Raw genomic sequence first — 27,021 nt, 5'->3', positions numbered from 1 at the left:
TGCGGAGCGGACGGAACGGTTCGCCGCGGATGAAGCGGCTAACACATACCGGTTGCGGTGCGTGCGGCGCGGCACGGCCGTTTTAGCTTTGAACCCATTGGTATAAATCAAATGATGTTTACGAAAACACGAATTGTTAACGAAAACAAGATATTACATTTCTATTACTTATCATACCCACTGAACAATGAGTAGACCCCTCTGCCTGCGACGCAGCGAGAGGATGGCTGAAGAGGTTGAAAACGAAACCACCGCTGCCTGCGACGGGGCCGAGGAAGGGGCAAATGCGACGCTCACTATGAAACCGCTCGTAGGGAAAGAGCGGAAGAAACCGCGAGGAGGAGGAGGTTTCGCGCACGAACTTGTGGGACACGGCTACAACGGGGGAAGGGCGGAATGGTTTTTCTGTTCCCTTCTCTTTCGCGCTGCCGTTCGAATCGCCCTTCGACTCTTGCACCCTTGCCACCCCTCGTAATTGAAACCCATAAGTTCGCGTTCGTTTTCGTTCGCCCTTCTTCTCTTCCCATTCCGCCCTACCCCCGTCGTAGCCGCGTCACACAAGCTCGCGCGTACGCGCGATAAGCACCTAAAACACCTTGGCTTCAACCCTGGGAAAACGTTTGTTTTGGTTTCATTTTTGAGGTTAAAACGCGAGTTCGCAAATCGCTGTAGAAAAATAGGAAAGTTTTTTTTAATGGTTATGTGATAATCATAAAGGTGTTAAGAGCAAATTGAAGTTCATACAAATACCACCATTTGTATGAACTGCAGCGCGAAAAGATCCACAAAAAGACGGGGTTGAAACTACGAAAAAGGAATCCAAATCTGCTGACGATGATAGGAAATTGAAAACCTCCACTTTTCAGGACCAGATTGGTAACTGAGCGTGACCAAGAAAACTGACACACTACAGGAAGAGAGGTTCCCTGAGCTGCATCACGCCAAAAATGCCCTCACCAACTCAAAGTAGTTCAACATACCGGGGGCCGCGATCGCTCTGTACGCAACGGATGCTGTCGTCCCTCGCTATGAATAGGTTCCTGCGTCAAGCCAAACAACTTTGCGGCTCGGTAGTCTCGGAATCTTCGAGTGAAGAAGAGCAGCAGAATGGTCCTGGCGATTCATCGGACGACTCCAACGAATTTGGCAGCAAGTTCTTCCATAGGGCAGCCGCAAGATCAAGTGAGTCAACACTGAAAAAACTTAAGCTTGAAAAACAGTCGCAGCAGAGTTTTTTGTCGTTTACTTTTTGGTAGATAGAGAACGCATGTTCGATTTCAGCACTGTTGGCAGCGAACGTACGTGGTTGAAAGACTTGCTTCTATCGGAAACTGAATCAGAAAATGAAGGTTCGGACGAGGATGAGTACATCACGGCGATGCTTAAGGACCATCTGAAACAAAAGTTGATTCGCGATACATATAATGATTCTCCGATTGTAAGTAAATTGGCACAGTCACAGAGTATTACAGGACATGTAACTTTGTTGGCTATGTTTTGTTATAGAACTCACAATATGGATATTATGGTGCCGGATTACTATCAGATGGCGACCTTTTCCCCGATCACCGGCGATCGGCGACTAGTAAGCGGAAGTGCAAGCTAGATAATGGAGAGGGTAAAACAAAGGATAGTCGGAAACGTATGAAACATCGCAAGAAACACTTCAACCTGAAAACGGATTCGGCGGACGCTATTAGTTCAGCAGCGTGCAGCAGTGTCCGGTTTGGTAGTAGGAAGGTGCAAAAGATGGGTCTGCCTTATCGGGGCGATCGACCAAATGACTTTTTCATGGATCCACCGGAAGAACATCATGCTACGCTGGGAATTGGAAAACGAACCCGAAAACTGCGCAACAGGACGCCCGAAATGATGAACATAAGACGGCGCAGAATGTGGCAGCAAATGGCGAAAAAAGAGCTCGGTAAAGTACAGCGTGCCAAAGTGAATAATCATCGGGACACTTTGATTAATTGTCGCCGCGTGGCCGTCCTGTGCATGCGAGTGGCTCGCCAGAAAGCAATGCAATCCCAAAAACTAATGAAGGACACGATTTGGCGTGCGAAACGATTGACACGTGAGATGCAGTTATACTGGAAACGGTACGATAAGGTTGAGCGAGAAACAAAACGACGTATGGAGCGAGAAGCGGAAGAGCAGCGAAAAATTGATGTGGAAATGGTAGAAGCGAAAAGGCAGCAACGCAAGCTTAATTTCCTTATTACACAAACAGAGCTGTATGCACACTTCATGTCACGCAAGTTGGGTAATGTATCAGCTGAAGAGCAACTGAAAATTCTATCCCAGCTCGACGAAGACAGTAATCCACGCCTATCGAGCGTCGATGATTACGATTGTGAACGGATGAAGCAACTTGCTCAAAAGAATGTAAGCGAAGCGTTTCGTAACGAGCGTACCCGCACAAACCAGTTTGATGTTGATAGTCGTAGGCACGTTCTATCTACTAGCTCGAACGAAAAAACCGAGAGAGATCCAGATATCCGTCTCCCCGTGAGCAGTATTATGGAGCTACCTCAACCAAGTATGTTTCTTGGTCGTTTAAAGGGTTATCAGCTCAAAGGTATGGCATGGCTGGCAAATTTATACGATCAAGGCATAAGCGGCATTCTTGCCGATGAGATGGGCCTTGGCAAAACCGTCCAGTCAATTGCTTTCCTTTGCCACATCGCTGAGCACTACGGTGTATGGGGGCCTTTTCTTGTTATATCGCCCGCCTCAACTCTACACAACTGGCAGCAGGAAATGGAACGATTCGTACCACAGTTCAAAGTCGTCCCATACTGGGGCTCACCTAATGAGCGCAAGATCTTGCGTCGATTCTGGGATCTGACGCATTTGCACACTAAAGAAGCCAGTTTCCACGTTGTCATTACCAGCTATCAACTAGTGGTGTCCGATTACAAGTATTTCAATCGCATTAAATGGCAGTATATGGTTCTGGATGAAGCGCAAGCTATCAAGAGCTCAAACTCAATGCGTTGGAAACTGTTGCTTGGTTTCAATTGTCGTAACCGGTTATTATTGAGTGGTACTCCAATTCAGAATAGTATGGCGGAACTGTGGGCGCTACTACATTTTATAATGCCTACCCTGTTTGACTCGCACGAAGAGTTCAACGAATGGTTTTCAAAGGACATCGAGAGTCACGCTGAAAACAAAACGGGTATAGATGAAAGTGCGTATTGTCCAATATACTTGATGATTCGTTATATTGACTCACACATAGCACACGTAATTGTTAATATGATATATGTTTTGTTTGTTTTTTTATAGAACAAATTTCGAGGCTTCACATGATATTAAAACCATTTATGCTGCGACGAATCAAGAAAGATGTAGAGAATGAGCTGTCAGATAAAATTGAAATTATGGTATATTGTCCCCTGACCACACGACAAAAGCTGCTGTACGTCGCCTTGAAGAAAGAGATTTGTGTCGAAGACCTTTTGAATCTAACGACTATATCGGGCAGCGGGAGTGGAGATGGCCATTCGATGGATCGAAACTTCACCTCCAATCTAATGAATCTTGTAATGCAATTCCGCAAAGTATGCAATCACCCTGAACTGTTCGAGCGACGAGACGTGCGCAGTCCATTCTCTATGAGCATGACATTCGAATTGGCCACACGACCTATCTTCTACCGTGAACTTTTGCTTGAGCATAGTGTACCGAGTAAGCACCATTGGCTGCGCAACCGATGGTATATCTTCAAGGCATTGCATGTACATCGTGCGACATATAGGGAAGCAAACAAAACGAAGGCTGTTTCTGTTTTTTACGATGATTTTAATACTTCATTCAGCTGCGTTCGCCTTGCAGGCGGATTATCGTCGACCGAGACGGAACAACTGTCACGGCGGAACAAATTTCTATTCATGTAGGTACATTCAATTCGAATAATTTCAAATGTTCCCGTTGTGCAAAAAGGGAAAATGAGAGCCAATTCAATTCCAATTTTTGTTCGATTTCGTTCCTGTATACAGTTAAACCTCACTAGGATGTTTTTGACGTTTCAGATATTTCCAAATAACATGGAATTTAACCAGTAACTTTCGTTTAATTTTAACTTGGTAGCGTTTTTGTTTTTTCAAAATAGTCGGAACTAACATGTCGTTTTTGTTTAACATATTTAAAGAATAGTTAATTTAGAGACGATCGTCGAAGTATCTGATGTACATGCGACAGTTATGTGTTTATGTTCAAAACAGGAGTTGTCTTTCTCCACTTTTTCTTCGTTTTTTTGCAGGTATGATACCATGATAGAGTATAAGCATTGGCTCGAAGTATTGCATTTGCAATGGATTTGGAGTAGAACAAATCGGACGCAAAGAAGAACCCGTCATTTGCTATTAGAACCATCGGCCACAAGATGGATATCTGCAATTTTTACTAGTCACACGTTGGATCGATTCATATTCACCAATGCAGATAAGGAATGTTCTTACCACTCAACTCCCATTTACGCGCATCTAGACCACACAATTAAACCCATGGTGGAATCGTTGGATCATCGTATTATGCGTAGCAGAAAGCATCAATCCGTCGGTCAACCGCTAAGCTTACTGCCCGAAATTTCCTCTAGAGATTCAGCAAAACAGACTGTCCTCTTGTTATCAAACGTACCCACCTCTATGCCAGGGTTTCTCTGTGAACTGTACACTAAGGTTATAAGCATAGCTGGACATTCGACTGCACTGTTAAGCACGGTCGATCGCGAACATGGCAGCGAAGATGTGCGATTGCACCAACGTATCAGAAAGCATTTGAAAGCATCGTATCCATCCCACGGTTGGTCAAATATCATTATTCCCGATAAACAAACGTTAGTGTCGGATGCAGGAAAGTTAGCCGTGCTGGATTCGCTGCTGCAACGCTTAAAGCAACAGGGACACCGTGTCCTCATATACTCCCAGATGACCAAGATGATTGATCTTTTAGAGGTGAGTGTACAGATGCCATGAGTACCATGGTTGGCTGTGGTTGGCTGTACTCTTTAAATCTCAACACATTCTTACTTTCTATATCCTTTTATATCGCGCTTGTTGGAAAGGAATACATGTGGCATCGCAAACATAGGTACATGCGGTTGGATGGATCGAGTAAAATTTCCGCTCGACGTGATATGGTAGCAGATTTTCAGAATCGCGCGGATATTTTCGTCTTTTTGCTTTCAACTCGTGCCGGTGGTTTGGGGATAAATCTAACTGCCGCAGATACTGTAAGTAGCAAAACGTGACGTTAACTAATACATTGAAATCGAATAAAAAGGCTAACGGCAATTCAAATAAACAGTCATGTGGTATGTTGAGTCAATCAATTTCTATGATAAAGTCAATAAGTTTTAACATTTTAACTTTTGTTAAGTATTTCAAAGTATATCAAAGCACTAAATGAAAAATGAAAAAAAATCCTAAAACAACATATTACTAAACCCCTTTCATTAACCCATAGTAAGGTACTGATGAAATATTATTTACAGGTGATTTTTTACGATTCTGACTGGAATCCAACAGTAGATCAACAGGCAATGGATCGAGCACATCGCCTAGGCCAGACAAAACAGGTCACCGTGTATCGGCTGATTTGTAAGGGAACTATAGAAGAGCGTATTTTACAAAGAGCGCGGGAAAAAAGCGAAGTAAGAGAATGTAATACATAAAATGGTGTTGATCTGCTATATTTTTCTGTTTTTTTTTTTGTATTTTTAATAGATCCAGCGAATGGTTATTAACGGAGACAATTTCAAGCCGGACACTCTCAAACCTAAGGAGATGGTATCGCTATTACTCGATGACGAGGAAATTGAGATAAAATGTAAACATTTTTTACGACAAAACAATCTAAACTGGAATTTAATCTCTACAGAAACCAATAATACATCGTTTCTATTGTGCACCTGTACTAGATCGCCAAAAAACGGAGGAGCGTCGAATGATGGAAGACCATTCTGTTAAGACTGCGAAGGAACGTGAAAGAAAGCTTAAACAAATAACTGTGGTAGCAGATGGGAGAGAAAGTAGTGTCAAATCGTCCTTCGACGACCGTAGTGATTCTTTTATCGATGTTGGTGCAGCACAAAGTCCGGCACAAAGCGAACGATCTTATTTCAGCGAAACCACGAAGCCTTGCGATGTGTTAGACGATTCAAGTAATGAAGGTGCTAATGATTAATATGAAGCAAGGTTCACTTGTCGTCGCCAATACTGACATTCGCTTGTCTTTGCCATTTTTTTACTCGCAGGTGTCGGTTCAACTGTACGTGAGCGAGACATTACTATACGTCCGGTAGTGCGCGGTATCAGTAAAAGAGGTCGTCCGCGTGGCTCACGTAGGGGTAGCGGAGCAGGCTCTCATGTATCAAGAATAAGCCGTCAATCAACGGATACCGGTCATGTTGGTAAATGTTTCTTTTTTACATCAAACTTCGTTTACATTTTATAGATCTTAGTATGATTTAGTGGAGCTCTGCTAAAATTTTAATAACAATATAATGTAATTTTCTTGCGCAGCTTCGACTTTAGTCGACACAGAAGTACGCAACACAACATCATTGTCATTACTTGCATCGAGCACTGGAGGTACACCACAACCGTTAAAGCGTGGACCGGGGCGTCCACGTTTGAAAACGTATGGTCCTAGCAACCAGGGGAATCGCTCAAATACTCGACAAACTATTCGAATACGTAAACCAGTGGGTCCATTGATTGTACCACTCGGCACTGAGACGGGTTTTACATCGAAACGAATGAAAATATCATCCCAGACATTCAGCAATCATCCTCCAGCCACGATAGCACCACATACAATATGTACCGCAACCTCTTCGCAGACAAGGTCATCTGGCAAAATTGACTATGACACATGCTCTACCTCAGAATCGTCTTTGATAAAATCAACAACATTATTTAAAGAAGAAGACCCTTAAATCCAATGATTCTTCCTTCTGCCGCTGGTATGTTTTGTTTACAGTAATTGTAAGATTCACATGAATCTTGTTATCCAATACTCCACCGGAAGAAAGGCGCGTAAAATATAAGATAGACAATAGGATGATTGTAAATGGGGTGAATACTCCACCGGATGAAAGGCACGTGAAATATAAGATGGACAGAAGGATGATTGTAAATCGGGTGAATTCAAAAGCCAATCTGTTATCCGAAAATTGAGAAAACTGTTGGAGAATTTGAATTTTGAAGATGAATAGAAAGCAGCAAAATGAAAAAAAGAAGGCAACCACAGGTATTGCTTGAACTGCTGTTAATTGATTGAAGCTCGAAAATTGAGATGCTATTGAGATCTACAAAGTGGTACACGAGCACGCCACGATTTCACTTAACAGCTCAAACGCAGATAGGGAAACATATCAAAGCCTCCCCAAAGCTTACTCTTCAATCCGTATTGTATTTACACACTGCCGTTGATCGTTGATATACACAAAGCAGTTTGAGCATACTCATACTTTTATGACACGCGAGCACTGATAAGAAAGCTTCCGGGTGGGGAATCATCCAAAAAAGCTTATGGCTCGCTCGTACATACCATATAACGTAGTCGACATCCTTGTAAAGGAAGCGAGGTAAATATCCTTTCAGGATGAGCGAGATGGAAAGAAAAAGCTTCTCTGCCGAGCATGCTTCAGCAATGTGCGATAACAGTGGCAGTGATAAGAAAATGCACTGCAGAACCATCCTCACTCGAACGCGACTGCCAGCCGACGACGTACGCCGGATTTGTGTGACGGTAATGGTGGTGTCAAAATTCTGGAAAAGTTGATAGTAACCTACCGAATTTAATAGACTTAACGAACGGACTCAAATGAATTAACCGTTTTGTTTCTTTGAAGTGGCGCAATTCGTAAAGTTACAATTGATGGTATTGCAGTAAACGTGTGACGCGAAAAGGATCGGAAATTCTAAGCAAACTTTGCTGTGCAGGATTGAGCTAGCTCTTATCATCTTCGATAACCATGGTGAGCCACTTGAAATTAAGGTTTCCGCAGAACGCTCAAATCAATCGTCAGTAGGATCCTTTAGTATGATATTGCGAATGATTTCCCTTTGCCTTAGTTCGAGATTATTTTATTCAGTGTTGAGTAGGAAAACACTGTTGGAACAGCAGTAGAAGTGCGGTTTGAAGCGGCGAAGGTGCTATCAGTGTTAACGAAGTAAGTGGGAATGGAGGCGGGAGAGCAAGAGTTATACATGATAAAAAGCTTTTGTACACTGAACTTTATGGTAACTATGTAGCGAAGTGGAGCCGAAATGTCACGATAATCCCCGAAAAAACCGAATCGTACGCAATACAAGGGGAAACGGGACATGCGCTCGTAGTATCTTCTCGCGCACTCCGCTAGTGCGGAGAGGATTTTTATTTAATGAATTGCAAGAATTGCCTGGACTTACATCTAATAACGTAATAGAATATACTGCGTCTCAATTCTGGTTGAATTGTAAACGACGTAAACGAGTAAACATGTTTATATGATCCTTCCACTAACAGTTTTGATATTAGATGTACGCTGAAACTCATATACAGACGCGAACTGGCTGTAACTTCTGAAGCACATGATAAGAAAGCCAAAAATTTTACGCATGTTTATCACCAACACGTGTACACTGTAGCAAGGAGGGGAATATCCTTGATAAATACTATGTAAGTATGAGTATGTTATCGTAATCCTTACCATGTTCAGATGAATTCCAGAGAGAAAGAGAGAAAGTAGAATTATCGGAGAGAGCGCAATATATAGCAGAAAACCTAGTTGATAAGCATGTTTATTTTATACCTTAACATCACTGATAGTGATAGTATCTAGTTCGTAATGCACACCCGTTGCGTTAAAGGCGAGGAAATGAAAGCCCGCCTTTCGTTGAGCAAATCTGAAATGCGTAATTCATCGAACACACAGATCTCATAATTAACAGATAATGTTACAAGAAAGAGAGTTGACCATTACGAATTGGTTAGACACGAGGAATGATTGTGAAGAGGACTTGTTCGTAAATTGAACAGATGTTCTACTTCATTTCGGGTGTTCGGTCACCATATGTTAACACCTCTTTTCCTTTTTTATTTTTTGCTTATACTGATACTGGAACATTTTACGTTTAGTCGTCATATGGATTTGATAATGATTGGCATAATCATAACTTTTCAGACATATTTGTTCTGGAATTTCCTATATTATCTTTCTTCCAGCGTGGAGTGCCAGATTGCGGATTATAAAAATGAAACGTTTAAGCGCAATAACTCGTAAATCGGCCAATTCGGAGTTGTGCATTCTGAGCACAATTTTCATAATTTGTTTAGTTGAAGTCGTAGTATCCCACGATGGTTATGATCTGTTTGAACACGGGTTTCGTCGGAGCGGTTGGCACAGGAGGCAACATATTCAGCACCGCAACAACCACAACAAGAGCAACAATTGTCGGCAGAGCTATTGCAATAATCAGGTGAAATTTTTCGAAAAGAATCATATTTCGCGAACTGGTAGTGGAGGACATCATTTACGATCGGATACGATCGTGACAAAGCACAAGAGACACTATGGAAGTCAACGTCACCGATCCAACAAGACATCGCCGTCATCTGTGCATCATTCCCCTTGGTTGGGCGATAATGTTGGTTCTGGTCATTCATCTTCACATTCTGTTCAGCAACCGAAGCACGATTTGCTCATGATGCAGGACGAGGAGGAGTACCAGCATGGTAGTATTAGCTCCGCAGTGAAGCAGACTAAGCACGGTGTGCCAGTTTGGCCAGTTAAACGAGAAGCCATTGTGGAGGGTGATCTCATACTCGGCGGATTGATGATGGTGCATTCAAGGGAAGATTCGGTTACGTGTGGACCGATAATGCCTCAGGGGGGAATACAGGCACTAGAAACAATGCTTTATACGCTCGACAAAATAAACGAACAAGGGTTGGTGCCGAACGTCACGATCGGTGCCCACATTCTCGATGATTGTGACAAGGATACATACGGGCTCGAGATGGCAGTTGACTTCATCAAGGGTTCCATTAGCAATATAGATGATATTAACGATTATGATAACTGTAGCAAGAGCCATAAGAAGAAGATCATCTCTGGTGTGGTGGGAGCTGCATCTTCAGTAACATCGATACAGGTGGCAAATTTGTTGCGCTTATTTAAAATACCTCAGGTAAGTGCGATTTTTCTTGCACATAAGGATCTTTCTTGCACATAACGAAAAACTCGAAAGAATTATCAAATTGAATAAAAGAAGTGGTTTGATTGCCGTTTTGCAACCGTTCGTCGTTTTGCAACCAAGTCTGAATTATTATTTTTTTTCCTTTTAGGTCTCCTTTTTCTCAACTAGTCCCGAACTGAGCAACAAACAAAGGTTCGAGTACTTTTCTCGAACTATTCCGTCAGATCACTATCAAGTCAAAGCTATAGTTGATATTGTGCAGAAACTTGGATGGAGCTATATTTCTATTATTTACGAAGAGAGCAACTACGGTATTAAGGTGAGAATATAAAGCATTATCTCTTCACTGTAAATCCGTTCGTTACTGGATACGTTTTATTTCTGCTATTAATTCGACAAGGCATTTGAGGAGTTAGATGATCTGCTTTCAAAGCATAACATCTGCATAGCAGTCAAAGAAAAATTAGTAAAAGACTCTGGTGTTGCTGATACGATAGCATATGATAATATAGTACTTAAGCTGTTGACTAAACCACGTGCGAAAGGTAAGTAGCAGTATCTTCTAAGGATTTGATATGATTGAGCGAAGCATATCTTAATTTTAGGTGTTATCATATTTGGATCCGATCAAGAGGTGGCGGAAGTCATGAAAGCTGTGCGTCGGCAGAATGTTACAGGGCTATTCTCATGGATAGGTTCGGATGGGTGGAGCGCTCGGAATCTAGTTTCAGATGGAAATGAAGCTGAGGTAGAAGGTACACTGTCCGTTCAACCGCAGGCAAATCCAGTCATTGGATTTGAAGATTATTTTCTTAATCTAACCGCAGCGAATAACAAACGTAACCCTTGGTTTGTAGGTAAGTGCTGCAAGCGTGCGTATAATAGCGCGTAGCTATTATAATATCGCTGACATTTCTTTGGCTTACCTTACAGAATTTTGGGAACATAATTTCCAATGCAAATATCCTAACTCCCCATACACACCGTACAATAGAGATTACAAAAGTTATTGTTCAATGGCCGAAAAATTAACTAAAGGTGATCTAGACTTCGAAGATCAGCTGCAATTCGTTAGTGATGCAGTAATGGCTTTTGGTTACGCCTTTAAGTATGAACCGCCGGTTTTAGATATGTACATTAAAACGAGTTGTGCCACAATAAACATTTGTGTATGGTTTATCTATTTTTGTATTATGTCTTAAATCCTAGAAACATGCACAATGAACTTTGTGGGGGCAAAGCTGGGCTTTGTGATGCCATGAATCCAACCAAAGGCATGGAACTCCTTAAATATTTGCGAAAAGCAGATTTTGTTGGACTGAGCGGAGACCGCTTCAACTTCGATATAAACGGTGATGGACCTGCGAGATACAACATAATACACTTCAAGCAAATTACTCCGGAACGGTATAAGTGGATCAAAGTAGGAGAATATTATCAAGGAGAATTGCGTTTGAATATGAAAGGTACAAAACGCACGTGCTGCAGCACGGGCGCGCGCGCGCGCGCGTGTGTGTGTGTGTGTGTGTATAAAATAATAGTGGGTATAAAATAATCATTTCGATTGTAGACATACAATTCCGAACCAAAGACTCAAAGCCTCCAGAATCCGTTTGCAGTAGACCTTGCGAACGAGGACAGGCTAAAAAGTACGTCGAAGGAGAGGGCTGCTGTTGGCATTGTTTTAATTGTACCCAGTACCAGGTAGGATAGTTTAGTCTAAAGATATCACATTGTTACAGAAACATTGGCTTTCCAATTACCTCACTTGCTTTTCTAACTAGATTCGGACTCCCAATGATGAGACGCATTGTGTTAACTGTCCCCGAGGAACGCTACCCGATGCGTACCACGAAGAATGCCAACAAATTCCAGAATCGTACCTACGACCAGAATCGTTCTATGCAATTGGTGCTATGACGTTCAGCTCATTCGGAATACTAATAACGTTGTTTGTTATTGGAGTTTTCTTAAAGTAAGTATTGTATTTTGATCTGTATTTTTTATCTACATAACAAACTAAATCGCTTCCTTTTGCAGGCACAACGATACGCCCGTTGTGAGAGCGTCGGGGAGAGAACTTAGCTACGTTCTGCTTAGTGGAATACTACTTTGCTTCGGTGTCACCTATACCCTAGTCATCAAACCAAATGATATTGTTTGCGGAGTGCAAAGGTATTAAAACTAACATTACTAATGATCGTATCTCATCTCATCATCAGCTCTTAACTATCTTCTCTAAAAAATGCATATTATATATCTTCCATTCATTTTTTTTTCGCTTTTAGGTTCTGGTCAGGATTTTCCTTCACTGTCGTATATGCCGCACTACTTACTAAGACCAATCGGATCGCACGAATTTTTAATGCAAGCACAAAATCAGCAAAAAGACCATCGTTCATAAGTCCACACTCACAGCTTGTAATATGTGGCATATTGGTATCGTTTCAAGTAGGTTTGCTATTTGGGTTAAGACTTATTCACGAAAAACTCTTATATGATTATTTGTTGCCTGCTTGTATCGATCCAGATCCTAATTAATGCCGTATGGATGATAGTATCGCCAGCCCATGCAATGCACTACTATCCGACAAGGGAAGATAATTTGTTGGTTTGCAACTCGTATACTGATTCTTCCTACATGATAGCCTTCTTTTATCCAATCTTTTTGATTGTCATTTGTACAATATATGCTGTACTGACAAGAAAGACACCAGAAGCGTTCAACGAATCGAAATACATTGGTAAGGCTCACGATAAGACCAGAGTCGCGATCGAATTCCGTTTGGATTATGAACATTGCTTATTTTCAGGCTTTACAATGTACACGACTTGTGTCATTTGGTTAGCATTTATTCCACTGTATTTTGGGACGGCGAATAATATTCAGCTAAGAATCTTTTCTATGTCCATGACTATAAGTCTTTCGGCAACGGTGACGCTCATCTGTTTATTTTCGCCAAAGGTAACTGCTTTTGGAGCAACATGTGCGATTTTCTATCAGAAAAAACTATAATGCTTTTGTTGCTATAATTTCAGCTTTATATTATTCTTATTCGTCCGGAACGAAATATACGACAAAGCATGATGCCCATACGATACAGCACAATAAACAAAACGACAGGTTCTGCTCAATCATCTGTTATGGCAGCGGTCATAGTCACAGCTGCCACCTGCAACGAAAACGAAAAAGTTATCAAATGCGCTTCTAATGAAAATATACCAGCGTCTTACTGATGCAAGTCTATTTTCAAACATAAAAAGCAAACCAAAAGAAAAACTGCACCTGGTTAACAACAGTCTGTTGTACGTTGCTCTGTCCATATTTAAATCCACAACCTGCGAATGAAAAACTTAGCAATGAAACGGTGTTTTTAATTGAACTATGTTTGGTTTGGTTTTTTCTAACGTAACTAATGTAATCCCTAACGAACCTTGTGAACTTTGACCAGAACAAAAATATGTGAAAATAATGTAGAAATAAATAAATTAAGAATATATATCTATATAAATTTATATATTTATTTATCAGCATTAGCTGACAAATGGACCTATTCATTGTAGTGGACCTATTAAAGGAAGTTAACTCAAACAATGAAGAAACACGATAAACGACTTCTAGCAAGGATGGTTAGAAATATTCGAATGCTCGTGTTTCATTTGCTACCTGAAACGGAGACTATGGCCTGTGAGTCTACTATAGAGTATTTCGTCGGATACCTGTTAACCAATATACCTAAGAAAATCAACTAAATTTCTTTTGGTTTAAATTTAAATTGGAAGAATTGGATAATGCATTAAGAAGGACATGTATAAAGTCAGGCTAAAGATAAAAAGAATCAATTAGAGTGTGCTTCTTTTTTTCATTTTCTCGCCCGACCTGATTCAGGGGAAGTTTAGTGAATCTAATATCGGACGGTCCTTTTCATGATATGCCGCACCCAACGAAGCCAGGTGGATTTCATACGCAGTGCGATTATAGTGAGATACCGTTGCACAGCGCGTATATCAGCACGTATTACCGGCCATCTTCTCCATCTTCCCTCTTCACATACGAAGGAATGACATATCCTTAAGAGAATCCTCCTCTCGAACGCGGGATAAGAGGGTTTTGTCATTTCTGTTCCAAGTCTACAGCTGTGGCATGCAGCTAAAATATCCTGATTCGCGACTGGGCATCAATAGCGTCAGGTTGATGAGCAGGCGCCAGTCGATCCCTCTGGATTGCGTTTCGGGTATCCTGATTGCATATACTAATCAAAGTGATTCATCCAAAGATTTGAACTCAGCAATGTGTAGATTAGCGCTATCTACTCTTCGCCGCCTTTCCGGCGTAGCGCTACCTAAACAACTTTGCAACAACCGAAGAGCAAGCTCTACTATGCCATGTAGACTGGCAAACATTGACGGATTGAAGTAGGATTTTAACCGATTACATTCTATTCGAAATTAGATTGGAGCCTCAAAATTTAAATTAAACGGTACGCAAATCGAAGCGACATGTTTAGTGGGTGATAGTTCCACGGAATTCCTGAAGGCATTTATCAAGTTTGATATTTTGATCAAACACATATACCCAGATATTTTATGAATTTTGCTGCTATAAATACAAACGATTAGAGCAATGTACAACCCACCTAAACATCCCCATTAAATTTTTAAACTTACTGTAAATACCGTGTTGCTAAAATGCCAAAAAATCGTTGTCCAATGATTCAGGTAGACTGTTTAAAGGTATGTGTAATAGATACAAATGTTTATTATTCATTCGAATTTAATATTTATATTAAATCTATTTCGTACAAGAACCCAGGTTCGCATTACTTGTGGTGTTTGTCCATTTGCTTGATTATTTTTTGTACAACTGATAAGAATTTGATTGAATATATATATTTATGAATACAACCAATGTCGCGACGCAAAATATGATATAGTTGCACTTTTGTTTAAAATGAATGCTTAAAACTTAACTTAGACACTGTGATTTACAATCTAAAAATCCGGTCTCTTTCTACATTGTTTTACTTTTGGACGATGATATTTTTTGTGAGCGACAGTACAACTAAGAGAATCTACGAAGTTCAAGAGCAACGGCTCTTCATTCAACATTTGCAAAAAAGCCTTTTTTATCTTCAATTCTGAAAACAGGTCTTCAATCTCGCCCAACTAAAAAGAAAATATTCTATTTTTCTTGGGAAAGCTTAGGGAGGATACTTGATTATTCGACTCATACAAATCATGTAACCGGTTCAAAATATTATTTGCACCTTGATTGGGCTGTATCTTTTACGACTAGAGTTTCATCGATTTACCTTAGATATGGTAAAACATTGATTTTTATGTATCTCTTAATTGCTTTACAAAAGCGTCAAGACATTTGACACTTGTGTGTCAGTCTAGTTTTATACACATGATAATAAAAAAGAGCGTCTTACCAAGCGCACATGCACAATTGCAGAGCATACACGTTTACTTTGACATTCACGCTGGATAGGTGTTGAAATTCATTACAGACATTCTTTATTTACTTAGAAGCATGTTTATATTGGATTACTTATAACTGTCGAAAATTATCCATGTTCTGAACAAAAATGTTATCCTTCAGCTTTAAAAGTATGTCTTCCTGTTTAGACACGTGTTTTACGTTTTCTTTGATTATATGATATCGCGAGAAAGCGGCTGCTTTAATAATAAAAATGGCCAGACTCTTCCCAAACAAGCCCATTTCCGTTCAAATATTTAGCCTGAGTTGATGTTATCCTTCGGTTGTCCAATATTGTGGATAGTACGAACAAAATTGTTATGATTACAAGATCCGGCTCTTGAATGTAGACACAAAAAACTAACTGTTTTTGATACGCTCTTATGATTCTCGAGATTATGTTGTTTAGCTTAGGTTCCGCTATCTACTACGAAAGTTAGTTGCTACAGTCTTCTACATTTGATTGACTTTAAGTCAAGCAAACTATACTGGTTTTATACTTCATTAATCTTCACTTAGAAATATTTAAAATCACGCATGTAAATATTCCCCATATGTTGCCCGCGTTGCAAAGGTATATATCATTACACTTACAGTTATATTATACATAATTCCCTGTTGCTGGCGCTACGAGAAAATACTATCTGAAATAATATTGTAGGCGGATATGAAGGAACAGACGAGCAGGTTTGGACGAGCTAATGGTGGTTTTGCTAGTGTATTACTTATTTAAAAAAAATGGTAAAAATTACCACCATCGTTTCAATCGACGTTTACCACGAACTAAATGCATGTCGTTTTATCTGAAAAACAAAAACTACCACTTGCTGTGCTCTAAGACATGTATTACCAACATAAAGTATTGCATCTGCAATTCACACCATTGCAAGATAAAAATCAAATTTCAGCACGATTTTGATTGTTTAGAGTGTTTTTTGCTTTCAAATTATGGAAGGTTTAGAAGATTTTAAAAGATAATTGTCACTTTTGACTTTGCATTGAGTTGTATTTGGATTACCATAGCCAGTATCAATCGCGTTATAGAGCATGCTTAAAGAGCATTAATTTGCAAATATTAATCGTATTATGTACATGTTTCGAATTCGAATCGAAGGATTCTAATTTAACTTAAGAAAACAATAAAATCGAAATTCAATTCGATTGTATTAAAGCAAAATACAACACAATCAATTATATTCATAGATCCCAAGAAATTCATTCAAACATTAAAACAATATTCAAAATAACGAGTGACGATATATCGATTTTCTACTCGGCTTAGCCTGTGTAGGAATAATATTCGAATAAATATGGGTAGAAAATCATCAGCTTCATCCTAATGATTAAAAAATGACATAAAACCCTTTTTGGCATTACTACAATAATTTTACTGGTTCCCCATTGTAGAAATGGACTCTACTTTTTCACTAAATACATTCTGCAGTCCTATCAAAATAGCTCATGAAAATAAAACAAATTCACTGGAAATTACCTATGTAAAGCATTTGATATCTGCTTTAGAGATTGTCCAACATCTTGAACAAGTTTTTCATTATCCTTGGCGTTTTTGTTGCTAGCTGACCTGAGAGAAATGGACTGATTTTCAACGCGTGTCGCTAGTTCACGAAACTGAAATTTAGCGTGCAAAGGGAGAGATTCATTCTCAGCAAATGCGATGCAACTGGATTGCAAAATATTCAAACGTTCGCTCATTGCCAACCACTGAGTACCAGATATCGCCGATACAGACGATTTCAAAGCGCCCTGTAGGAATTCCAACTGTTCCAAAATATGTTCTCGTTCGCCTGGCATTGTAACGGCAAACCCAGGAGAGGAAACTGCTGAACAAGGCCTTTCATTTTGCTGTAGACCATTATCACCATCGTCTGCTTTAATAGTGTTAATGGAGATCATAGATGACTTTCCGCCGCTTGGCCCATGTATTGTAGAAACGACTTGTGATGTAGTTTGAATAGGCGTTGCATAGATGGATGTGAACTTTGAAGGTTTTAGTGGAACTGCCGGTTTTTTTATGCTTTGTGTGTTTCCTGTATGATTGGCACCACTGTTATACAGCGTTGGTGCCACACAGCTCAATGAATGGGGCTGATCAATCTGATTATCCAGATGATCGTATGGATCGTCTAGCTCGAAATTATTGTATTTATACGTCTTATTAGGACATTTTGTACCCATTTTCGGGCTCGACTGAACTTGCTGTTCGCTTGAAGTTTCTTTAGCTTCCCATATTTTTTTTAAGCTACTAATACTGCCCGTACTCTTTCGTTTTCCATCACCTTCGTCGCATCCTCCTGCGCTACTTCCGGTAGACATGTTATCACCACTGCCTCCTCCACACTCCAGATGGAGAGAGTTACTTTCGGAACATTCTCGTTTACAATCTTCTCCAACATCAATCTTAATTTCAGTCTTTTTTAGTTCATTCAACTTATTGCTATCCGTCGATACCATTCCCGTTTCTTTCGGCAAAGAGTTTTTTTTGGTTAACTTAGTATTACTGACTTCGTTGTTTGCACTCAAAACATTCTTGCAGGAATCTATTGAAACTATGTTTTGAAAATAAGCATTCGTTCCATTTCGTTTACCTGCCTCATATTGTATCATAGCAGGACGAAAATTTTCATTTTCTGATGAAGTATTGTTGGTAAGAAAATTTCCATTACTTTTGTTAGACATGTTACTGCATAAGGAGTTTATCTTATTTTTATGAATGTTGCTAGAATTATTGGATGTTCCAACTTGCTGCACTTTACTAGCCAACGACGTGTATTCTACAACATTCTGACTATCAGAACTGCTGGAGCTAACAACGTTGTTGGAATCCACTTTACGAAGTCTTGCCTTAAAATCAATCATTACTGCACCAATATCCTCCTTTTCGGTTAGCTTGCTAGTACTTCGTATGTTAGGATCAATTTTCTTCAGTTGTGATTTCAACGAGTTTGCCTGCACAGTAATACGATCATTTCCTTTGTCAGGATTGTTGATTTTTGTTGAATCGTTTGTAAACGGCGGTGGAGCTACGCTAGACTTTGATGTGTCAAGAGGTTGACGAAATTTACTCGCTTCAGACGATTTTGAATGTGACAAAAGCAGAGGCGGCTGATCCTTCGGAGTAGGCGGTGATGAGAGAGTTTTTGATGATGTGACTGATTCTGACAACTCATTAACTAGTTGTATTGCTGGATCGAAAGCATTCGTTGCGACGGCGCTGTTCCCACAAAACGCTGTATTTTTTATATCAACAATTTTGTTGCTGGTATTGCTTTCATCTTTCTGCAAAAACTTTGGCACGTTGGTCCCATCTTTGCAGAAAAGAACTTTTTTCTTTTCTGTCTGTGGATCGGTTGACAGTTCATTGATAAATGATGAATGAGACAACGGGTCAATCGAAGAGTCTATATCTATAGGACTGCTTTGAGAACTGCAAGAGTCCGTCGATGGCTCGCGCTTACGTAAACTTACACCGAATCGTGAGCTAGCTTCCTCCACACTCGGTTCTGTAGTGCACACATCGTTTGTACAAGTTTGCTCAATTTTAAATGTCCGTTGCTGTTCTGATGATTCAATCTCTTCCGGCGGTGGAGGCAAATCAACCGGAGGTGGTGGAAACTCTAGGTCAGCCAAAGATGGCTGTAATATTCGTTTTGGACTATTGCTTCCAATCACTCCACGAAAGGAGGAAAATGCCATCATTGATCCGTCAGTAGTCGTGCGATGACGTTGTAGTTTTGAAAGACTAGCTGTTGCCGAGTTAGACATTGTAACGCCACTAGACGAATTACTGCGAATCATTTGAGGTTGAGATTTGATTGTTACATTTTTAGCAGTGATCGTGTGGTTCGTTGATGCTACGTTTGCTTGCGAAGCTGCTGCTGTTAAGGAAGCTTCCGACTTCATAGGGGAATGTTGGTTTGCGTGTTGCTTTAAACAGGCGGTAGCATTCATAGCAGGTTGATTTTCTGATTCAACAGATTCTTTTTGGTTTTCTATCGTACCATCACTTTGACGCAAAGACTCAAGGTAAGCTCCTATTCGAGCATCCTTAGGCAATGTACCATATCGATTTATAGCTTTCTTTACATTCTGAACTTCCAATGCTCCCAAAATCGGGTGATGAGCTTGTCCCGAGTTAGTGGCGCCTATTTGAGATATCACTGAAACCGATGGTTGGTCACGTCTATTCTGTTGGGTTAATCGCTTACTGTTTCGTATTTCGATCCCTCGGTTACCTATAATAGGAGCCCTTTTAAATGAACCGTGTTGAAACGGTTTTTGGAACTCCACGTGCTCTTGGTTGTCCGTATCATTATCAGGAGTATTCTCTGTTTGCTCATTTTCTGAATCTGCACGATTTACAGGATGCACAGCATCGCGATTGAAACCTAAGAAAAGAGGAATATAAACATTTTTTTTAACAATTATCTTTATTTTTATACAAATAAAAAGATGTCTAAAATACTAAAAAGTTTATTAATTATCACATTAGGTAAAATCTAAAAAAGGGAAATTTACTTGAACTCACACAAACATTTTAAGTCACTCCTAGTCTTTGTTACTAGAATTGGGATTAGCAAGGAAGAACATGGGGTCTCAACATTTTTTTCACATATATAACGACGGCCGAGCCGTATGTTTGATGTATCAATAATAAAATAGGATGAAATGAGTATCATTCCAAGGTTTGTAGGTATCCTATTGGATTGATTTGGAGAATTGAAGTTAATTTTCGAAGTTTTCCTACTCATCTGAATCAAAATGAACAATCGGTGATTCCTACGAGAGACCCATATTAGCTCGGATATTAAATCGAGTAAAACTGGCATGTTAGTAATACAGATTGAAATTTTACTTTCAACCTTCTTGTACAGGAGGTCCCAGAATATACAGGGAAAGATCGAAATAATATAAAATGCAATCAAACGTAAAAATGCCAACTATGTTTTACCATTTGTATTTTGGTCGCTGTTTCCTGCTTTGTAATTTTCGTCATCGCGATAGGTTGAGTCACGACTAGTAGAAAGTAAGCTAACGAATTAAAAAAGAAAAACAATTTATCAATAATCGAGTTTGATACTATAGCATGGATGTGTTTTGCAAAACAATTACCTTGTTCGCTTAGGCGGTGCTGGTGCTGTCTTGCCACGTTTATTTGTGGTGCGACGCATTTGAACGACGCCTGTCGACTGGTGCTTATTTCCAAAAGTGCTGAATTTTGAACCTGATCCCGAGTCTAAGGAATAAGGTGTGTTTTTCAATATTTCTTTGTAATAACCTTATAAGTTTTACATTAACTAACCAGAGATGGGAGTAGTGGCCTGCTCGTGAGATGGTTGTTGTTGTGGCCCATTAGTCGGCAATTGTTGCTGCTGTTGCGCGATATTATAAGACTTTTTGTTCATCTGCGGTGTTAACAGAGTCGATATTATACCAACTCCTTGTAACTGTTTCTCTACAGCTTCGGTAATGGATGATTCCTGTCAACAGAAAATCTATAAGAATAAGAGCAATTAGTGTAAGAGAGACAATTTGTCTCTAATTACCTGAAACATGTGCTCTAGATCATGATGAATGCTCTTGAAGGTGGGCCGATCCTGTGCGTTCCATTGCCAACATTTCCGCATTAAATCATATACTTCGAGAGGGCAACCCGGGGGCCGCTCCATACGATAATTGGATTCCAATTTGTGAAACACATCCGTGAGATCAATTCCAGGATATGGCGACATGCCGTAGGTTGCTATTTCCCACAGAAGTACACCGAACGCCCAAACATCTGATTTTGTGCTGAATTTATTATATGCTAGTCCTTCCGGTGCTGTCCATTTGATGGGAAATTTGGCCCCCGCATGTGCTGTGTAAGTATCATCTCGCATGAGTCGAGCCAAACCGAAATCTGCTACTTTAACCAAGTTGTTGTCGCCAACCAAACAGTTCCGCGCAGCTAAATCGCGATGAATGAAATTTCTACTTTCTAAGTAACTCATGCCGGAAGCAATTTGTGTAGCCATGTACAACAAAGCTACAGCATCCAATGTTTCTCTTCCAGCTGTGCGAAGAAAATCCAGTAAGTTTCCATGACTCATAAATTCAGTGATGATATAAAATGGCGGTTCTCTTGTGCATACACCTAATATGAACGAAAAAAAACATTAAGAAAAATGATAAATGACGACGAATCGGGCCAGATTGCATTCTGATTATCTTTTTAACGTTTCCTCAAAAAAAAAAAACATTTACCACACACTACTCACCTATCAACTGAACCAAATTTGGATGCTTCATTTCCTTCATAATGGACGCTTCCTCTAGAAAATCCTTAAGTGCCATGGTATCTTCTTTTAAAGTTTTCACAGCTACCGTATTTCCATATCTTTTCCAAACGGCTTCATACACTTCTCCATATTGTCCGCCGCCTAATTTGTGCTTCATCACGATATCAGTGCGACATATTTCCCATTCATCTGGTTCCGGACTTAGTGGAAAAACTGTCGGTTTATTTTGTTTCGGTGCCGGGTACAGCAGTGGTGTTATCAGTCCATGCCCTTCATGTAGAGCACTATGGTGGTGCACAAGCTCAGCTAATGTATTGAATTTGGCGTCAGCAGTTACATATACTTTTCCATCTGAATCCTCCGATATTCTATAGTGATAGACGCGTCCATCGTACCTCAAACTTATGCTGCGTTGACCAGGAGAACTTTCGCTTTCTCTTACTAGAAAACTCCCATTAATACCAGAGCTTAGCAAGTATTCCGCAGCGTTACGTGAAATTGGACCATGATACCACGAATGTTTTTCCAATGAGTTAAGAGGTGTCACGTAATTTGAAGGTACCCAACCCACGTGTCCAGAATCTGAATGAGCTTCACACCATTCTCCAGATTTATTATATGAAAGTATTCGTACTTGTTCTCCTTTTCGGAGACTCAATTGATTCTCGCCACCGGCATTGAAATCATACAGGGCGACGAACAATTGTGGATCATTTTCCTCGGGACCGGGGGCTAGTAGGTTCTCCTTTGACGTCCATCGATGCGCACACTCAAAACTGGACTGTGCTGTTGTTGAACTTCCTTGTGAAAGCATCGTGCCACTGTGATTTTCTGGGATATCTTTGTTTTGGCATAATAAATCAGCCGGCAGCAAGCTTCCCGGAGGAGGTATGTGCGGAAGTGGTCGGGATTGCAGGAGTGCCTCTGTAATACATCATTATTTCATTATTTTCAAGTCCGTCACTTGGAACATTTGTAAGGATTCCATGCAATGGAATTGTTGGAAATGTATGTTTAATGTTCTCAAATTATGTACAATAATAGAGTTGGCATTCATTTGAAGAAATTGATAATCAACATCTTCAGACGTTTTGGTTACTTATTTAACCATCGCCATCTTTTTAATTTATTTTGGAACGCGTTATGAAAAATGGTATTGTCGAAAACTAAACCAAACAAATAACAAAAATCAAGTAGAATAATCGCAGTTCTCTGAGACACCTAAGACAAGGACTGTCTCATACCCATGGATTTTCAATAAACGATTGGATCAAAAGATTGGTTTGATAGAGCCATGCAATTGCCAATCGTGTTTCTTAAAAATCTAAGAAAGGCAAATGAAAAACAAAAAAAACCGCACAAGAAACTGCAACCACGCACGCGCACAAAACCACAGATAGCAAAAAATGGAATGCCTTGAAAATGGGAATATGAGTTTGATTGAACTCTAATTATTAATGTTACATTTCAAAATTATGCTATACAAGTAGACGTTCCAAGGTAGTTCTTGATTAAAGATGAAAATTACTAAATAATGCGATGGAGTCATGCTCTATATGAGACAAGAAGGACCCAAAAATACCCAAATAGATGAGAATACGCGCGCGCGCAATGCCGACAATATTAAATACGGTTTACAAATTAAAGATGCGACGGAAACATGTAGATATCTATTAAACTATTGACGGGCATCTTTTAAGCAACATTGCTTTAAAACAAATCACATCTAAAATTTATCTTACCGCTGTGTTCGGTGAATATGTTCGAACCTATCGTTCGCGTATCCTTGGACGAACGAAGCTTATTCCGGCTGGAACGAATCGAGCTGCCGGCACCTAGAGCCGAGGGGCCCGGAGGACGTTCTTTGACTTGCTGAGCTCCCATTGCATAGATCTGGGCACTTAAAGAACTGTTTTCATACACGACCGGAATAAACGCACTTTAAATCTAATGTTGGCCGCGATAAGAGCTGATACAAACTGACAATATGTTGCTTTTATGAATATGTGGTGCTTTGGATCACATGTTTAGCAGCTCACGGAAATGTAAGGGCAAATCACACTTGTATTATTTTACCCTTTTTGCGAGCTGAAACCGACTATTTCTGATACCAAGCTAGGCCAATTTTCAACACATACTATTGCACTTTTAAACAGGAAATGTCACTGAACTGAAGCACTGTCATTCGGGGTTTCTATAGTCTTTTATGATCTACAATCATTAGATACAAGACAAACAAGCCAAAATTATTTGTTGTAAAGCCAATTTCAACGGCACTGACCGAATACTTGTCTACAACTAAAATGTCTATACCTATGATAAAAGATGAAAGAAATAGATATACCTTTACGTTTATATCCATGTATATGTAAATATAAATACATGTATATATACTTCTATTATATCACCTTTAAATTGATTGCAATCTCAATTATATAGGATAGATTGGGCAGAACAGAAGATTTCGTACCATCGGCTACGCCATCTTACACACATCTTTTCAACAATGACTCCGTTTTCCAGCAAGTTTTTTTATAAGGTGGCTTTTTCAACGGCTTTTTGATGTTTTAGGATGCAAAATCAGAAGAAAATGCTACTTCAAAGCATGACGATGAAGGCCATTTTCTGTTTCTGTGTGCTCTAGAGATCTATAACGCGACCAGAGGCGGTGGGAAAAGAAGGTAACCTCGCAAGCGCAACATTCAATTTTTCTTCCCCTTTGCACACACATTATCTCTTAATTCATCGTTCCATGGTTCGGGCTGACACAAAGAACTCTGTTTTAGAACCCCCTTTCAACCGCAATACCTGCATCTGTATTGTCCTTAATAGAATACTGTAAAATAGATAAGAGAGTACACTCGATAGGTAATTCAAACTTTATTCGCCGCACGAAAAGAGGCTGATTGGATTCTGTTGATTTCACTTTCCACCATTCCTCCACCACCTGGTTCACACTCTCGCAACCTCACCGTTTCTTCTCACGTTCGTTCGTCGTTGGTTTTGATCCCCACCCAGTGAGCATTCAGTAGCCTGCCCTCTGCCTGCGACGCAGGGAGAGGAAGGCTGAGGAGGCTCAAAACGAAACCCCCGCTGCCTGCGACGTGGTCGAGGAAAGGGCGAACGCAACACTCACTATAGAACTGCTCGTAGGCAGCGGGGGAAACAGTGGAAGAAACCCCGAGGAGGAGGTGGTTGTAGAGGATGATGGACGGTATGGGGAGAGAGGACGAGGGAACGAAAGAAGAAAGAAAGGGGACTTTAGGAGAGAGCGAGAAAACAGGTCCCGTTCGAGCTAATTGATTTTAGGTAACGAGCCCTTGGGCCCGTTGGGACAGATTTCGGGAAGCGGAATAAATCCCGAATCCTTCTTCAAAATCTGTAAAATCGTTCCGCAAAAATGTACATAGTGAGAAGATCTCCTCACTGCTATCTGGGTATTTCAGTCCAAAGTAGCGAGAAGAAATGCTGTAAATGAATTCCGCCGCCGCCGATATTTTTTTCCTATGTTTTGACATTTCTCGTCTCGATTTCCCTGGCACGCAGTTCTAGAAACATCGAGTATACTTTCGCAAAAGCGAAGTTTTCTTTAAATAAAGTTCTCGGCACAGCGTTAGAGTCCGAATAATGTCCGAAAGCGATTGGGACACGGTAACGGTATTGCGTAAAAAGGCCCCGAAAGCGTCTACATTGAAGACTGAAACGGCCGTTAACCAAGCCCGGCGACAAGGCATACCCGTAGAAACCACTCAGAAATGTAGGTTAACTAAAATGTAGTAAAGTAGAATAAACCGCCGCAAGTTCTCCGAATTATCATCGTTATCAACCAGATTCTGTTCTGCCATGCAAAGCCTAGATTTGTAAATCTGTCAGACTAAATTATTGAACTTTTTTTCAGTCAATGCTGGAACTAACAAACAACATGCGGCAACAAAAAATACAGCTAAATTGGATCGTGAGACTGATGAACTCCGTCACAAGACAGTCAATGCATCCGTAGCCAAGCTGATCATGCAGGGTCGCCAGGCAAAAGGTCTTAGTCAAAAGGATCTGGCTACAGTAAGTAATATATGAGCCTGCATGAATGCCACAAGCTCATTGGAGCTGACCAACTTCAAACTTGGTTTTTCATTACAGAAAATCTGTGAGAAGCCACAAATCGTGAATGATTATGAGGCTGGTCGAGGAATTCCCAACAATTTGATTTTGGGGAAAATAGAACGGGTGATCGGAATGAAACTGCGTGGAAAAGAAATTGGCACTCCCCTTGTGCCTCCCGGTAAGAAATGAATGTCGGGAGGCACAAGCTTTACGATACAAGTTTGCCATAAAGGTATGACTGCTGAAATATCTATTGCATTGAAATAATATTTCCTGTTGGACGAAGGATAGAGAAACTGCAATTCATCTTTTACTCAAGTCACAAGCACATTGTTGTCCCTCTCGAGTAAATATATAATTTGGCTTCCATCCAACTATCGTTTTCAACTGGAATAAACTCACCCAATATTATGACACTTGACTTAGTGCATACGTCGAACAATTGATGACCTGATTGAAGACGAGTAGTGCAACAAATACCTATGTTGACACTGCCAGCTGCCGAGCATACTAGTAATCAGCAAGTACCTGGATCTGGCAAGGAAGATAGGTTTTGGCGACAATTTATCTTCAATGGTCGATGTCAGTCGCATGCTGATTGGAACCAATCAGTAAGCGGTTCTAATAGAAGAGGATTGAGGAGTATATGAGATTTAAATATAAGTGAAGAAAGCATTCCGCTGTTTAATTAATATTAAAGAACCTATAATAGATGACAATGTAATGGTCGAATATTCGTCACAGTTTTCCACATCATAACCAAAATATTATTAGAGCTAAGACAAAAATTTGATACTATAGTTCTAGTATGGAGATATATACTATGGTCCTAAATATCCGTAGTCCCTAGTGAAGTGCGCATGTGGGAAATTGATATTAGGTATGTTCTTGCGGGGTAAACCATAGAGCTTATTTGCCTAAAACGGACTGAGCAAAACAGTCCTCT

The 27,021-nt window shown here is 40.2% G+C and overlaps 3 protein-coding genes across 11 annotated transcripts; 2 read left to right on the top strand and 1 right to left on the bottom strand.

Moving 5' to 3' along the window:
* The first annotated feature begins 573 nt into the window (after positions 1-573).
* Positions 574-13,778, top strand: LOC125956507 (chromatin-remodeling ATPase INO80-like). Its single transcript, XM_049688450.1, has 24 exons — positions 574-1,182; positions 1,257-1,438; positions 1,507-3,196; positions 3,295-3,901; positions 4,271-4,964; positions 5,075-5,242; positions 5,504-5,662; positions 5,736-5,838; positions 5,930-6,181; positions 6,266-6,421; positions 6,534-6,651; positions 9,392-10,187; positions 10,345-10,515; positions 10,597-10,741; positions 10,802-11,053; positions 11,130-11,304; positions 11,406-11,662; positions 11,767-11,900; positions 11,981-12,171; positions 12,237-12,371; positions 12,485-12,647; positions 12,727-12,940; positions 13,010-13,161; positions 13,236-13,778. Exons 1-24 carry the CDS (start codon positions 948-950, stop codon positions 13,431-13,433), a joined length of 7,347 nt encoding a protein of 2,448 aa, XP_049544407.1. The 5' UTR covers positions 574-947; the 3' UTR covers positions 13,434-13,778.
* A 1,157-nt stretch (positions 13,779-14,935) lies between these two features.
* Positions 14,936-25,032, bottom strand: LOC125956506 (tyrosine-protein kinase Abl). Of its 9 annotated transcripts, none has more exons than XM_049688444.1 (8): positions 24,947-25,032; positions 23,717-24,185; positions 21,954-22,898; positions 21,243-21,829; positions 20,999-21,176; positions 20,809-20,932; positions 20,648-20,727; positions 14,936-20,084 (listed from the first exon to the last, which is right to left on the bottom strand). In XM_049688444.1, the coding sequence occupies exons 2-8, from the start codon at positions 23,856-23,858 to the stop codon at positions 17,167-17,169; spliced, it is 4,974 nt and encodes a 1,657-aa protein (XP_049544401.1). In that variant the 5' UTR covers positions 23,859-24,185; positions 24,947-25,032; the 3' UTR covers positions 14,936-17,166. The 9 variants fall into 9 exon arrangements, with proteins under 9 accessions (XP_049544401.1, XP_049544399.1, XP_049544405.1 ...); XM_049688442.1 differs by lacking the exon at positions 24,947-25,032 and adding an exon at positions 24,783-24,911; XM_049688448.1 differs by lacking the exon at positions 24,947-25,032 and adding an exon at positions 24,783-24,910 and having other exon boundaries at positions 23,717-23,953.
* Positions 25,033-25,496: 464 nt separating this feature from the next.
* LOC125957088 (endothelial differentiation-related factor 1 homolog) lies at positions 25,497-26,489 on the top strand. The gene is made up of 3 exons (XM_049689514.1): positions 25,497-25,731; positions 25,873-26,033; positions 26,112-26,489. Exons 1-3 carry the CDS (start codon positions 25,602-25,604, stop codon positions 26,262-26,264), a joined length of 444 nt encoding a protein of 147 aa, XP_049545471.1. The 5' UTR covers positions 25,497-25,601; the 3' UTR covers positions 26,265-26,489.
* The last annotated feature ends 532 nt before the right edge of the window (positions 26,490-27,021 follow it).

This window comes from Anopheles darlingi, chromosome 3 (genome assembly GCF_943734745.1).
Source record: "Anopheles darlingi chromosome 3, idAnoDarlMG_H_01, whole genome shotgun sequence".
NCBI classification, from domain to species: Eukaryota; Metazoa; Arthropoda; class Insecta; order Diptera; family Culicidae; genus Anopheles; species Anopheles darlingi.
The sequence above is the reverse complement of the archived record's forward strand: the minus strand, read 5'-3'. Positions and strand labels throughout refer to the sequence as shown.

Bases quoted from the DNA above. Each gene is read 5' to 3' on its own strand.
- LOC125956506 (XM_049688444.1), bottom strand. From the start codon at position 23,858: ATGGGAGCTCAGCAAGTCAAAGAACGTCCTCCGGGCCCCTCGGCTCTA. The intron at 20,933-20,998 runs GTTAGTTAATGT...CTTATTCCTTAG, and splicing joins GGCCACTACTCCCATCTCTG to ACTCGGGATCAGGTTCAAAA. The intron at 20,085-20,647 runs GTAAAACATAGT...CTCTTTTCTTAG, and splicing joins CAGCGACCAAAATACAAATG to GTTTCAATCGCGATGCTGTG.
- LOC125956507 (XM_049688450.1), top strand. From the start codon at position 948: ATGCCCTCACCAACTCAAAGTAGTTCAACATACCGGGGGCCGCGATCG. The intron at 1,183-1,256 runs GTGAGTCAACAC...ACTTTTTGGTAG, and splicing joins TAGGGCAGCCGCAAGATCAA to ATAGAGAACGCATGTTCGAT. The intron at 10,188-10,344 runs GTAAGTGCGATT...TTTTCCTTTTAG, and splicing joins GCTTATTTAAAATACCTCAG to GTCTCCTTTTTCTCAACTAG.
- LOC125957088 (XM_049689514.1), top strand. From the start codon at position 25,602: ATGTCCGAAAGCGATTGGGACACGGTAACGGTATTGCGTAAAAAGGCC. The intron at 25,732-25,872 runs GTAGGTTAACTA...ACTTTTTTTCAG, and splicing joins CGTAGAAACCACTCAGAAAT to TCAATGCTGGAACTAACAAA. The intron at 26,034-26,111 runs GTAAGTAATATA...TTTTCATTACAG, and splicing joins GTCAAAAGGATCTGGCTACA to AAAATCTGTGAGAAGCCACA.